General features: G+C 48.8%; 1 protein-coding gene across 6 annotated transcripts in view; it reads right to left on the reverse strand.

Annotated features, from left to right (window-relative positions):
- Positions 1-4,545: 4,545 nt before the first annotated feature.
- Positions 4,546-15,769, reverse strand: part of DAPK1 (death associated protein kinase 1) — a 188,085-nt gene continuing 176,861 nt past the window's right edge. For all 6 annotated transcript variants that reach the window (XM_058695537.1, XM_058695536.1, XM_058695542.1 and 3 more), the window contains exons 23-26: positions 14,747-14,885; positions 13,226-13,346; positions 10,222-10,410; positions 4,546-7,044 (exon numbers count right to left, since the gene is read on the reverse strand). In XM_058695537.1, the coding sequence (XP_058551520.1) occupies positions 5,812-7,044; positions 10,222-10,410; positions 13,226-13,346; positions 14,747-14,885 (1,682 nt within the window). In that variant the 3' untranslated portion in view covers positions 4,546-5,811. The remainder of the gene's footprint in view (positions 7,045-10,221; positions 10,411-13,225; positions 13,347-14,746; positions 14,886-15,769) is intronic.

A 15,769-nucleotide genomic window follows, 5' to 3' on the forward strand; every position in this document is an offset into this window, starting at 1 on the left:
TTAAAACTGTACTTTCTGAAGAGTTTCCCGTGTGAGGACTGGTCACAGAATCACATGATTCACAGGAATCGCTCTCGGGTGACTGGCCTTCCCTTCTTGGAAGACAGAAAGATTATCTTCCGCACCGGCTGCCATGTAACCCGAGGACTCTGCAGGACTCCGTGGGGCTCACACAGGGGCGGGGATGGCGGGGAGTTGGGGGGGAGAAGACAGTCCTCACCCTGCTCTGTGAGTCTCCCTAACTGTGGGGAAGAGGCACTCGTGGATGAATCGGTGAGGGTCATGGCTCTTGGCCAGGAGAACAGGTCACCAGAGCCAGAGAATCCTATATCTCGTGAAACACAGACACAAATATGCACACACTTAAACACAACACACACATACACACACATTTATAGACAAATGCACATGTACGCATACACACTTTCATGCTACACATATATACATGCACAGTCATAACACACACACACACACTCAACACACACACACACACACACACACACACTACATTACCATACAAATACTTAGCACAGAAGAATAATGGATCCCCAGGTGTGGGCAGATGTCCTGGCACTTAGTCTGAATTGTTAGTAATTGATGGCACAATTTTGTCTAAGTCACTAAACCCTCTGTTTCTAGATCTTAAATGTGAGGTTGAAGCAGACCATCTGTAAGTCTCTTTCAGTTGTAAAACTGATTTCAGAGGGATAAGACACATCATCCACCAAAAGCTGACCTCAGTCCCCTCTGTGCCCCTGACAGGAGTCCCGCAGGCTGGAGTCACAGCCTTGGGCACCCAGCCAGGCCCCCTCACCAAACATCATCCCCAAGAGGGAGGGCCCATCTCAGGCGAACCTCTGCTGTAGAAACTTGTGCAACTTCTTTCCTGCCCCTTCTCCCCACGCCCACACTCTTCACCCTTTTGGAGCAAAGACTTGGCCCTGTGAGCAATAGCCATGACCAGTAAGCATCCGAGGCTGGGGTTCTGGGAGATTAGCAGCTGTCCCCTGGGCCATTTCTCGCTCTTGCCACACACATTTCCAGAGGTGCCCATGAGAGGGGACTGACCACTTCTTAAAACCCCTTCCAGGGGCTCCTCCCTGGCCATCCCTCCTCCAGGTGTTCAGAGGGGAATTGTGCTCCTGTCCTTGTCCTGGCTCATGTCTGGAAGCTGCTGAGTCCCCAGCCTGAGGGTGTTGTGGCTCCAGCCTCTCAGCAGCATGCAACTTTTGGTTGCAAAGCTAAAGTCTGCTCTGACCCTCAGGTGGCCAGCCAAAGCACAGGTACAATCCTTGAAAGTAGCTCCCAGAGCCAACTTTTCAGGCACTGTTGACTTGAGCCTGGTGACCCCCCTGGGTGACCAGGCACATGGGCGAACCTGTCTCTGTGCCGTCTTGTGAGTCTGGGGCTGGCACTCACGATACCTGCTCAGCCATGGTCTGGAGACAATGAGTATGATAACCACGCACCTAATAAACAGTTTGGCTCGGTTAAGTCCCCAAGAATCCGGAGTCCGGACAAGACTATGGTGCCATCCCACATATGGATTCAAACTGGAAAAAAAAAAAGTGAAAAACGAAATAGAAAAGTGGCCAAATCAAATTCTTACCTTTTTCCTATAATAAGCACTTTAAAGATTTTTTTTTGAAATAACAAATACCAAATTCTTCCAAACAGCAATCTGTCATTTTTTCTATCCCCCCACACCACCGCACTTTAGAGCCCTGTCTTCTGGACGCACTAAACACAGTAGGTAATCGTGCGTGTTCCTCTGCAAGCTTAACTGTTAAGGAATATTGTTAGGTTTCAGTTTCATGTTTTTAAATCTCCTTTTCTTAAAATTGTGGTAAGAGAGACAGAACATAAAATCACTCACTTTAACGATACCTCCCTGCAGCGCGCAGGGGTGGTGACTATACGCACAGCATCCGTCTCCAGAACAGTTTTCACCTTGGAAAACTGGAAATACATTCGACTCGTCAGGAAGACTTTCCATTTCCAGGCTCAGCTCTCCTGATGTCCCTGTGGGTTTTATAGCCTGGCTGCCATCTAGGGGCTGTTTATGCAGGAACAGCCAGGCTGGCCCTTCATCTTGGAGGGGCTTTTCCAGGGTCACACCATGACCAAGGGCAGGCCACCCCAAAATGTGCCACTTTGGTGTATTGGTTACAATAAATAAAAGTTACGCAAGAGACAGCCTGTACAAGAAGGGCACTCAGGGCCTCCCTGTGCCCCTGAGAACGGGAAAGAACTCTGGCTGTCAGAGACACCCTCCCTGTGCCAGGAAATAGAGATATTCTCGTCACCAGAGCCCAGAAGGCTGTATCCACAACCCTGCTACTTTTTCCCAAATCTCAACCAGCCCAAATTCCGTCCAGAATTCCTAATTGAAGCTCCCGGAGTTAGCTTTTCCTGATTCTGTCAGTTCCTTACAGATCCACTCTCTCTCTCAAAAGTAAAACAAAGTAGAGAAGTAGAAAAACTGCACCTCGGTCATTTCCGTAGGTCCCGGTCTCACGATTGGACCTCAGTGTGCACATAATTGAACTCTGGTTTTCTCTCTTGTTAATCTGGTGTAAATTTAATTCTTAGTCCACCCTGGTGAACTTGAGGGTGGAGAAGAATTTTTCCTTCCCTTCAAGGGTTCAGTAAGACCAGGGTAGACTCAGGACACTAGGGGGAGCCGATCAGTTTCGACACTTCAGTGAATCCTGTAGTTGTAATGATACCCCTTTCCGCAAACTGTCCGCCAGAAATCCCACCCACAGTTCTGATTCGTTTTGTGAAAGGTGGGGAATCCAGGTTTCTGAACAAATCAGAGCCACAAAAGTCTGTCACCACTCCATAACAGCTTGGGGTCCCTGGGAAGCTCCTGTCCATAAGGAGACCTCAGGCACCGCAGGGCAGCCCAAGGTGGACTTTGTACCAACAGGCAGCACAGCACAGAGAACACGTTCCCTGTGCATCTCACATCCACGCTCAGAGCAATGGTTCCATGAGAGGCTTTTCTTTCTGGCCCTCATGCAGGGGGTGGAGCCGGCTACCCACAGTGGGACTTCACCAGACAGTTCCAGTCTCACCAGAATTCATGTCCCTGAAGACCCCAAAAGTCCCCAGGAATGCCGGCCACCACCTAATCCCAGGATGTGGCACTGAGCTCAGTCGCCCATAATCTCTTCAGATCTGGGTCGTAATGATTCTTACTATGGCTTCAACATTTCAGGAGCCCAGGTGGCCCAGATCTTTAAGAACACTGGCACCTGCATAAAACAAGAGTATAAAGATTTGCAGCACTTTGTGTTTTTTTTAATGTTTATTTATTTTTGAGAGGGAGAGAGCATGAGCCGGGGAGGGACAAAGAGAGAGGGGAACAGAGGATCCAAAGCGAGATTCAAACTCACGAACTGCGAGATCATGAGCTGAGCCAATGTTGAATGCTCAACTGACTGAGCCCCCCAGGTGCCCCAGTACTTTGTTTTCATTTGTCCAGCATCCTGCCTCTGCCTATTTCTCCTATTAACACAACTCCCTTCTCGGGGAGAATGGCTACTTTCCTCACCTTGACCCAGGGTCCCCGGGGCCAGGCCCTTGCAGAACTCCACCTCCCTTCCCTCCGTGTTTTGTGTAGGGCTGCTCTGGGACCCAAGGTTGCCCCAGTCACATCCTTCTCTGAGATTTTACATACAGGTGATACCAGAGACTTACTCTGTGCCTGGGGGTTTCAGTGGCCTGGTGTCATGTCACTCCCCTGTGACACTCTTTGAAGCAGGAGAGAGTGAAGTGGCCACTCAGGACAGAGGTGACACAGGATAAAAGCATCTACTTTTGTAAGGTGACCACAGCTTCGATCTCAGTACCATCCTTTTCAGGCGTGTCTATGTAGCTTTTAGTTTTATTTCATTCATTTATTTTCCTAATGTAACTAGACCGTGTTTATTGTGGACAATTTGGAAAAATGGAAATGACCTGTTTCCCCAGCCCCACAGAGAAAATCATTACCGTTTTAATCTTTTTCCTTCCAACTTTTTTTCTTTGTCGATGTATTTTTAAAAAGTCTTGAGGTTTTACTAAATGCAGGTTTTGTCACTGAGTGCTTCCATGCACGTCAAAGCTAGCATTTCCAGTACATGGCCTGGGCCACGGGCTCTGTCTGGAAGGATAGAAGATACGCGTCTTTGGCAGTAGGTTTATCTCTTACTCCTGCGGGCTGGTCCCCGCACCTCTGCACAGACAGAGAAAGCTCCCCACAGGCCCGGGGCGGCACTCAAGGACTCCAGTGGTGTTTGGGTCACCCAAGGACAACAGAAGGGATTCCCTTCTTCAAGTGACAACAGTGTGAAAACCATCTGGGCTCCTCCTGCTTCCCCCTACCATCCCCAACTTGAGTACAAATGCCCCCCAAATGATCCGGGTGTTTCCACATGGGAGTTTATGTTAACTGACTTTCTGGACTTCAGTTTGGTTTGCCCCGCCATGTGGGGTTTTGGTGACTGAAGAGAAAACAGAGAAAAAGGATTCCTTTTGTATTAAAGACCAACAATCAAATGCAACAAGCAATAGTTTATTTATATTTTTAAAAAAAGAAAAGAAAAAAAAGAACAGAAAAGAAAAACCAACATGTTTTTACTACATTGTATAGATTAAGTAAAAATACCTGTATTCATATATATGTATATACATAATGCATATATATATATATATATACACACACATATACACACATGTAATGTAACATTAAAATTACACGCCTCTCAGGACAGAAGAATTAGGACGTGTTCCCTCACTTCAACTTAAAACTCCATCACTACTTAAAATCACTGCAGGAAATCTTGCTTCCTCGCATTCTTTGTCGGACTTCACAGACAGGAAGTCAGCGAACCAGGATCTACATGTGAAAAACATCTGCTCCGCGCAAATGACAGCGGACTGCCACCGAGCAGGAGTCAGGGGTCTGCTGAGTCCTCCCGCAGACCTTCCTTTCCTGCAGCTGTGTCACCTTCTACCTGAGATGAGCGGGAATGATCAGCGGACACTCTGAGGGTTCCACGTGGACGTGCACGTTGACGTTTACACAAGAGCAGCAAGGACGTGTCTTACCATGAAAACAACACTGTGTGTGAAATCACTCTAGAAGAGGATTCCTTCCTCCCCTTTCCGTGTGAAATGAAACACAAAAATTTCTGGAAAAACCACAACTCAGGGGGGAGCACCTCAGGCGGTGATCAGCAGACAGCAGGGGACACAGAGGGAGCGTTCCCTGGATGGTCTCAGACACAGCCTCTTCTGCAAAGGCCTCACATGTTGTCTGTTTGTCAGTCAGACAGTGGGATTCCACATATGGGAGTCTGTCCTACAAATATCAAAGGGATAAGACGAGGACATGGTCTGACAAGGAAAAGACTATAAGAAACACATTTGGGATAAATGTGTTTTTTTTTTTTTTTTTTAGGACAATTCATACAGTAGTTAAAAAAATTTCACTGAAAAGTTAGGAATTCCAGTAAAATTATCAGTAAGAAGCAAGGTGCTGGCGGATGAGAGATGATCTAGGACACAGGGAGGAGGGATACTGGCTTCTCAATTGGCCAAAGGACAGGCTGTGGTCTGCTCTGTAACTACAAAGACCGTTCACACACAGTGGAATGTGTGGGAGGAGGGAGGTAGTGGCAGAGAAACTGGTGAAGCAGGAGGGAGGGCGGGGACCTTCAGGATGTGGGCACAGGGAGGGATGGGGGAATTTCTGCCGGGACTATGGGCTGCATCCCCCTGCTCTGCAGTCTGAAGACACCCTGCCCAAGCCAAAGGCTGCCCTCACCGGGACACGACGGAACTGATGGAATTATAAGATGTGCCACTGTTACAGCTGGAGTCATAGGCCTCCTGGCCATTGCCATCGAGGTTGATTTTGAACACTGAGGATGCCTTCAGTAGAAAGTCTGCTGCGTCCCGACGCCCCAGCTCCCGCAGTTTGGACATGAGGATGCCGACCGTGCTCTCGGGGTAGGAGGCCCATTCCCGGAGCAGAGCGTGGACCGGGCTTGGGAGGAACTCCTTGGAAGCCCCGTTATTGGTGTTGTACTTTGCCACAAGGTCGGGGAGACCCAAGTTCATGGCCAGAAGGCACCAGTCCTTCCCCATGGGGTCGGGGGGGTCCAGCAGACGACACAGTTTCCTCCGGGTCAGGAGGTTCAGATCTGATGCATGGATGTCCATCCCTAGGCTGGCCTGCGAGTACACGTCATGACACCCAAAGCACATGATGCTGCTGAAGCTTTCCTTGTACCCGCCCATGGTGTTAGTCAGCGAGGTCTCCTTCAAAGTCTGTGCCCGGAAGAAGTCCCGTGGCTGGTATATCATGACGGGCTCATGGTGCTCCCTCAGCTGCTGGGGGCTCAGGTAATGCTTCACTGTCAGCAACCCTGGGAGAGTGGTGGCCATGACGTTCTCCATGGTGCTGCACACGGAGTCCAGGAGGAGGCAGCACTTTATCTTTTCCGTCTCCAGCCCTCGCACCTGCACCTCAATGCCCTGGCCGTGGTTGACCAGGAGCACCAGCAGCTCGGCCCCGCGATTGGCAATCTTGCAGCCATTCACCCAAAGGCGGATGTCCGCATCTCCCTCGGTGCTCTGCTGGTGGATCCACCGACAGAGGTTCACCTGGACCTTGTGAAAGATGCCACATGGGAAGGGGGTGAGGTGCTCCACGGGGACGATACGCACACCCCCGTAGACCCTCCCCTCATCCTCCTCATCTGTCCAGGAGCGGTGGAGGTTGTCAGTCTTGATGAGGGCAGGGATGTCCACCATGGTCCCGCTGCTCAGGTCCCGGGCACAAATGTCCATGGCATCTAGGATCTGCAGCAGCTCCTCCACATCGCTGTCAGGCACCAGGCGCTGAACGTCCTCCACAGTGTAGCGGCCCCGGTAATGGTGCAGGGCCCGTGGGGTCTCCACGGACAGCAGCTTCCCCAGGACATTGGTGCAGAGCCAGCGGGGGTCCAGGAGTAACACATCCTGGACTGTTTCACTCTGCATGATGTTGATCTGCCAGAAGGGACAACAGGAGGTCACACACGGGAACACAGAGGGCCAGAGGCACCAGCTGTTCAGAGCACTGAAGGAGGAGAGCAATGATAAAATCTGTGCACATGTTGCAAAAAACGGCCCAGGGCATTCATGGATCTCAGAAATCAAACACTGAGCCAAAACGCCAGCTTGAGAAGGTCATAAGAGAGATTCTGAAAGGACTACCTTTGACTTTTAAAAAAAAGGTCAAGGTAATAAATTCAAAGACAAAAAAGAGAGAGAGATGGCAGGTAAATGCAAGGAGTAAATTTTGACGGGGCTCTACATCCCAAAATACACGAATAAAAGCAGTTACAAGAGAAATTATTGGGACAAGTGGCAAACACTGGAGTGCGAACTATACATTCAATAACAAGGTCACATCTATGTGCTTCTGGGATGTGATCATTGTATGGTTATCCTCAGCACTCCATCTGGTTCACGTCCACTCGCTGACGCCCCCGGCTACGTGTTCCGGGGCTCTTGGAGACTGATATACATACCTTAGACATGCCCGCCACCGCCAGGAGGGTGAGAAGCTTGCTTTGCCCCGTCCCAACCCCGGTAGATTTGTTAAAGATAACAAAGTCTCTCCCTTTCCTGACACACAGGTGGAGCCAGGAGATCTAATTCGATGTTAGAGGTCAGTGAGTTGCACACGGACTCTTTGATCTCACCGCACTGCCCTTCTGTGCAACCCTCGCTCTATCACATCTGTAGACTAAGGTCCAGACTTTGTGGAGACCAGCAGCACAGCAGGATCATTGCCCGCCATATCTCCCTGGTTAGGAAGTTACCCCAATTAAAACTGTGTAAACTATAAGGAGTCACCTGCTCTGTTTTTCTGGTCTCAATGTGGGGGATACTTGACTGTCCGTCCTCCACCCTGTAACAGTGGGAAAACACCCCGCTGCTTAGGAGATCCAGGCTAAAGTACTGAGGGGTGAAATGTCAGGATATTTGCAAAATAAATAAGTAAATAAATAGAAGAGAAAGAGACAAAGCCCATGGAGCAAAATGTAAACAACTGATTAATTTAAGTGTGAAGTAGATGAAGATTCTTTGAGCTACTCCTGCAACTTCCCTAAAAGCTTGAGATTTTTCAAAGAGAGATTCAAATTGTTATATGAGTCCACGATACAAAATTTTAACACGCATAGGAGAAAAGGTCTGGAAAGCACCCTGGAGAGGGCAGAGAGGAAGGAGACTATAGTAGATGGCCAGAGGAGACTTGGAGCTTACCTGACCCCTTTATTTCTTTAAAAAGCAAAAGTCTGAAAGAAAGAAATATGACAAAAAGCAGAGACAACTTTGGTCTCTTTGCAACACTCACCCTCCTCTCCTCCCTCCCTGCTCAGGGCCAGGTCTATACACAGTGCTGACCCAAGGGACACTCTGTTCTCACACGGAGTCTGAGGCTCTTCACTGTTTGTACCAAGAGTACTTTCTGGTCCACACTCCGGTGACAGCTTTGAAACACCCTCTGCATATGATTCTGTTCAAACCGGTCCCTAGGTTGACAGTTCCTGGAGGGTAGAGCATCTATTTCTTGATAAGGCATTTGGTGGGGACATCATCTGCAGTTCAACTCTGGGCACTGCCATCCCCTCAGGAGCACGGGAGACAGGCTGAGACACTGGCCACACTGGAGGAGGTTAAGGGGACAGATGACCAAGGGCAGTGAGGGATCCGGGAGCAGAAACAGGCATCATGAGGATAAGTTGTGAGATGTGCATAGGACTCGGGCCTTCCTCACTAGCGGCAGTAATAGCACTGGGGGAGAGGCTGGTGGCCAAGCAGAGGGGGCCACCTGACCGATATTTCCCTTCCTTACTCCTACCATCAAGTCTTCATTCATCACTCACTGAAGCCTCAAGGGCAGGGAGGGGTGTGAGATGCAGAATAAAGTGGATTATACCTTTGATCTAGAAGTTGCTGGTCAAATAACGGAAGGCAAGAGAATACTGGGCCAATGGAGTGAGTTTATTTTTATGGTTAATCTTATAATAAGCATCTTATAATGTAAGTCTGGATCCCAGTCCTTGGATTCAACCCTTTTTTAATTTATATGCTGATTTTTGTTTATTAAAAAAAATTTTTTTTGATATTTACTTTTGAGAGAGAGAGAGAGACAGACAGCGTGACTAGGGGAGAGGCAGAGAGAGAAGGAGACGCAGAATCCGAAGCGGGCTGCAGGCTCAGAGCTGTCAACACGGATCCCCACTTGGGGCTTGAACTCACAAACCGTGAGATCTCGACCTGGGCCAAAGTCGGACACTAAACCAACGGAGCCACCCAGGCGCCCCAAATTCAATGACTTTAAAGTACTGCTGGAGAGGTCTATAGATTACTGGTAGTTTCAGTGAAGTTCAGAGGCTCATGCTGTCACTGCATGACACTCTAGTTCAGTTGTAAGTTCAGTTGTAATTTCAAGTCTCTATGATTTACACGCACTGGCCTCAAGTCAGAGGTGGGACTGAGACTGCACAGGAAAGAAGCTCCTGGGGTCTAAAAATCTCAGAACTGCTTCTGGGCTTTCACGTTCAGAACTGCCTTTCGTGGCCCAGACTAGCCTAAACTGTCCCCGCATGTCACAGGACAGAGGGATACAAAGGCCAGCTCCCCTCTCCCGGGATGCAATTAGAACAGCGATCTGGATGCCACATGAGTGGGAGCAAAGATTCCCATTTCTGGGAAAGGCTGTCATTTCTGGGGACACTGCTTGCTGGGCTTTAGTGTCTCTGGACAGGCTCTTGTCATTGCCTTGTCTGGACCATCTGTGAACCCAGGAGTCTGTGTGGAGCAGATAACAGCCCCGGCCAGAGGCTGCAGGAATCACAGCTAAGCAACAGACGCCCCCGGAGGAGAGGAGAGGCCCAGTTGCCCAGTGTGGTAGAAACTGTGCTCCCTGACACAAGCTAGAAAACAAACGCATCAGAAGAAAACCAAACACCAGCTCTTAGGGTGCATGGGAAAGCAGAGAACTGCAGTTCAGAAGATCACCGAAGCCTCTGTGATCGCCACATGTCTGGATATATTATGGGTCGTCGGGCAGTTTCCACTCTGCCTCTCTCGGCTCAAACCACCTTCACAGTGGGGACAGAAACCAATCTCCAGAGCCCCTCCCAGACCCCTGCCTGGTCTCCAGCCCCCTACCTCGCCAGCACTGTGGAGCTGCTGGGCTATGCGCCTGAGATCCCCCTCTCTGGCCAGGGGGTTCAGCTGGTCTTGCACATCGTACACGAACTGCTGCAGTGACATCAGTTGGTTGGGCCCGTTGAGCTTCCTCCAGGAAGGCAGCGTGGAGATGATCTTCTCACACAGGTGGGTCATTGGAGGGCAGACCTAGGACACGCAGCACAGGACAGGTCAATTTGCAGCTGAGGGGACTCCCTTGGAGATGGTAGAAAGCTTGGTGCTCTTTCCTGCACTATTGCAAAAATACTTCGGATAAGCTAGTGCTTTTTGGTTGGGTACTGGGCGGTTCTTTTGTTAAAGTGTTGCCTCTAAGCAAAATCCATTTGCAAGGGTAAAATGGTATGGATGCTTTCATTTCTTCTTCCCTTTTTTTTAACGTTTGTTTATTTTTGAGAGACAGACACAGTGTGCATGGGGGAGGGGCAGAGAGAAAGCAAGACACAGAATCCAAAGCAGGCTGCAGGCTCAGAGCTATCAGCACAGAGCCCGACGCGGGGCTTGAACTCATGAACTGGGAGATCATGACCTGAGCCGAAGTCGGACGCTTAGCCCACTGAGCCACCCGGGCACCCCGTGGATGCTTTCGTTTCTATTGCTAATAATTAAACAGGTGGTGAGGCTTCACAATAATGCTCTTGGACTCAATCACAGTGTTCCCCAACTCCTAAAGTTGTGCGCCCCCTCCCCCCTCCTCTGGAGTGACTGTTTCAGCCAGATGATGGTTAATTTTATGAGCAAAGGAAGAGGAAAAGAGATGAACTGTCATCAGCAATACTGTAGTGAGTTTTTACCAGTATATTAAGTATTTGTAGGATTGCTGTGGAAATACTATTTCAAATTAGACTAATTCTTGGTAATTGGCTTGAAACAGCTTTCTTTTTTCGTAATTTGTTAAAATTCTTATTTGAGTATAGTTGACATGCAAGGTTACATGCGTTTCAGGCATGCAACACAGTGATTGGACAAGTCCGTAGGCTATGCTGGGCTCACCACAAGTGTAGCTATGGCACCTCCCACTATTACAATGCCATTGACTAGATTCCCTATGTTGTGCCTTTTATCCCTGTGACCTATTCATTCCACAAGTGGAAGGCTGTATCTCCCACCCGCCTTCACCCATTTTGCCCATCCCCTCACCACCCTTGAAATAGGTTTTTAATCTTTTAATTTGATTAAATAAATCATCTATGTGACAGGCCCATATAATCCGCACACCATCCTAATTAAAAACAAAAACAAAAACAAAACCAACCGCTGCTCTACATCATTAACCAGGCAGTCTCTTCTCGAATCCCACCTTTATGTCAGCCGAATTCCACTCCCTGTTTCTAAAACAAAGTTCCCAAGGATAAAGGCAGTCTGTGGTGGGTTCTGCCTGCTTGGCCTCAGGAATTGAGGGTTGGGGTTGGGAAGCAGACAATCTCACCACACCTCAGCTCAAAACTTCAGGGAACCCCTACAGCCTATCATAGGGGCCCTAACGCCACCACCACCAGGTGGGGAGGTGCTGGTCCTTCACAGACCTCTGTCCCAGATCACTGGCCACTGCTCTCTGCGACTGGCTTCCTCTGAGCTCCCCCAGACTACTCCCCACTCACCCTCTATGCCGTAGTGGGGCCCCCATCAGAAGGCAGGGGACAGGCAGGCTTCAGGAGAGCCCAGAGTTTTCTTGAAGATTCCAAAAGCACGTCTGGAACTGGAGCCTGGTGCTGTGAATGGGGGCATTTCCCAGCAGAGAAGGAGGAAGCTGTAACTGGAGGGGCCACTCCCCACCCAGGGAGGGATGGACACAGCCTCCTCATCTACACGCAGGCTGGGGCAGCAGGAACTTTCCAGGGAACATTTTGCCCTTGGGGGTGTTTATCCTTTCTCATCAGTTGGGGAGAACTTTTTGAATATCATAGATTAGAAACCTTTTACGTGTCAGAGGCACTGAGAGTAATTTTTCCTGCCGATTTCTCCTTTTAACTTTGTTTATGGAGTTTATTTGCCAGAAAAGAAATTTTAGCTTTTGTAATGTCAAATAGGTATATTTTCTGCAAAAACTTCTAGGGTCCTCGATATTGCCAAAAGGGTTTTCCAAAGCACTATCAAGTTATTTTAAATACACGTTCAAGATACTGCTGGGTTTTTTTTTTTTTTTTTTCTTTTTTACATTTATATGTTTGAATCCACCCACAATCTATTCTGGGGATTTGTAGTGAAAAGAATTCAATCTCACTTCATTCTAGACTAATAGCCAGTCGTGTCAGATCACTGATGAAATAAACATCTTCCCCCAAACTGAAATAACACCTTTGTTTTCTATTAAATTTCTGTAGATGTTGTGCTGTACTTCTGTATTCACTAATTTATTCCATCTATTGGTTTCTTGATTTTGGATTTATTAGTTACACAGCCTTTACAATATGCCTTATTTATCCTTCTGCTGAAATTTTAAGACAAAACATCCAATTTCCTCATTCCCATGAGTTGCTGGCCGGTACCGGACTAAGTTTATATAACTTGCGAAAACGAAACGTTGAGTAAGATCTTGCCCTCCACAAGCACATTTCAGTTCGTTTGAGTATCTATTACTTTATGTCCTTCAACAAATCTTGCTGGTGACGGTTCTTCTATTGTTCTGCATTTTCTAAGCATTTCACAGTAACTCATTTCTGGGTAGTTTTTATGATTTGTAAAAGGCAATGTCACTTATAAACTAACCATTAACACCGTCAGAATCCCATATGCTCTAAGGTGGGGCCCTCGCTCCTAACTTCCCTCATCTCCCGGCCACGTCCTTGCTTCTCACTTTTCGTTCCTTGTTGTAGACCAGTGGGACACAAACACAGCCATGCATTCACCTTGTGCTGGGTCCCCTGAGAACCGAATCTAACCAAGAGGAGCACGAAGAGGCCAGCTCCGGGGTGACCGGATGGTCTGGGCAAAGGTGGAACCACAGGCTCTCCAGCACACTCACCGAGACAATCTGGCTCCGAATGTCTTGCAGGTGACTTCGCAGTACCTTCATGTCCTTAGAGCCCGATGCGCCGGCATCCAGAACAAACAGCTTGTTTGAAATGTGAAGATCGTTCCCAAACCTAAGGGAAGGGCAGTGGCCTCATCAGGGTGATGCGGTCTCACCAGGTGTCACCATGGACACCAGGCTCCTGTATAGCTGATCTGAAGCCAGAATGTCCTGGTGACTTTGCAGAGGCTTCCCCCTCCCCACTGTCCACTGGCTCGTCATATTACAGTGGTGTGAGGCCTGGGACCCCTGCGCTCCCAATCCTGCGGATGGAGGGGGGGGTGGCTCAGGTTGCACAAATTGGCAGGGACACAGTATGGGAAGACTTCAGGTCCCCTGATGCAGCACAGGTGAGGCCCATGCCCTCACCTTGGATGCTGGGAGGACGGAGGCCACTACAGAGGGACGGGTAAGAGCAGAGGGTAGGCATGAAGGCCACTCCCTCAATGGAAAATACTAGCATGAGCCTTCTTTTTCCTATCAGGAGGACAACAGGGAAGTGTCTGCAGTAGATAAACCAATAGTTTGTGTTACTGGCGGATTATATAGAGATGCAGCTTCAACGTTTTTTGGCCAAACACGAAGTAAAACCACACGTTTCTACACCGTGACCCATGCACATTCATACTGCTCAGTGAAACAAAAGTTTTCCATAAATGCTTGCCAGGAAAGGCACTCTGGTATTTTCCCCTCCTGTCCATCCCACTTTCGTGACCAGGTCAGGACCCCCAGGTGACTGTCACGAGCCCCTGGTGAGTGGCAACTTAGACTTTGAGAAGTACTGCTCGGTGGTAAGATGACAGTCATCAGAGGAACTGAGAGCCAACACAACAAAAAGAACCGCGCATCTGTGTCAGGCATGGTGACAACAGTCGATGCCACTGTATTATACGACTAACACTTGCTAAGGGTTGAACTTAAACATTCTCACCCAGAATTCAAACTTCTGCCACGCCTGTGGAAATTTCTTACCATTTTCCAGGGGGCGGGGGACGGATTTATTGCCTACTTTTAGTGACTCAATACATGATCAGTTTTGAAGTCTCAAAACAACAAAAAACAAAAACCATTCTCACCAAAAAATAAATAAAAAGCAAAGACAGAGAAACATGTGAGGTGACAGATGTGCTAACTAACTGGACGGGCGCGTCCTCTCATAACGTGCATCAGATCGCCGCGACACGCACTTCAAGTATCTTAAAATACGATTTGTCGATTATAATTGCCTCCACAAAGCTGAGAACTGACGCATGCAACTCCTAACAGAAGGTCCCCCGGGCAGTGGTACCGGGAGGTGAGGAAGGAGGTGATAAGTCTGTTGTTTTACATCCCGTGGCCTTTACTTTGGTTGCATTTGTTGTGTTTTCAGCGTTTTGATAAAAAATGAAATCTACGCCACAAAGCCAACCAAGCAAAGGAGGCCGGTGTCCGTGAGCTCTGTGAGATGGCCCCTGTCCCCAGAGGCACCCTCACCTGTTCCTGATCTCCTTGAGCAAGGACGTGTCCTTGTCGTACCCAAACTCGCCTCCAGCCGGCCGAGGCACGTTCATGATGTCGGCGTGGGTGGCCACCAGCACGACGTGGAGCGGGTTCTTCAGCTTGCCACCAAAGGCTGAGGGCAGAGAACAGACATTTCACAGGCGGGTTGTCCTTCCTGGTTGTCTCCAAGGCAGGTAAGGCAGGGCGTGCTGGCCAGCCTGCCATGCAGGGTCACCTCAAGAAGGCCCTGGCCCAGCCAAGAGTGGGTTTCCTGGTCCTCGGGGAGGGCAGCTCAGAAGTGGACCAGCACTGACCACAGAACTCAAGGCAGCTTCTCAGATGTCCCCCCAAGTGGCCCTGCTTGTCCAGTGAGAGGAAATCTGGCTCTGAGCAAAGGCACCTTTCTAAGACCTAGAAAGTTCTGTGAGTGCAGCTACACCCAGAAATGTCCAAAACAGGGCCTGTGGTGGTGCACACAGTCTCTTGTGGGGAGAGTGTTTTGGAAAGAAAACACCAGAAAGAATGAGAAAGAGAGGCAGAGTGGATGGACCCTGAGGGGGGTAAGCCCACTTATTTGACTTTTATAGGAATTTCAAAAAAAAAAAAAAATTGATAGCCCAGTTGTGTTTCCACCATGAAAGGCTGCCCAATTCTGTTTTTTTAAAAAAAATTTTAATGTTTATTTATTTTTGACAGGGGGAGGTGGGAGGGGCAGAGAAAGAGGGAGATACAGAATCCTAAGCAGGCTCCAGGCTCTGAGCTGTCAGCACAGAGCCAGATGCAGGGCTCGAACTCACGAATCAGGAGATCATGACCTGAGCCGAAGTCAGACGCTCAACTGACTGAGCCACCCAGGCGCCCCTCCCTCTGTTTTGTACAAAGGAACAAAATCGTATTCCACGCTATTTTCTGCTCTAGGAATAAAGTTAAGATAATGCCTTCACTCAATATGGACCCTTCCGTTCTGGATGGAACCACAGAACGAAGGGGGTTAATTCTGCTTATTAATTATGTATC

This window comes from Neofelis nebulosa, chromosome 12, assembly GCF_028018385.1.
Source record: "Neofelis nebulosa isolate mNeoNeb1 chromosome 12, mNeoNeb1.pri, whole genome shotgun sequence".
NCBI classification, from domain to species: domain Eukaryota; kingdom Metazoa; phylum Chordata; class Mammalia; order Carnivora; family Felidae; genus Neofelis; species Neofelis nebulosa.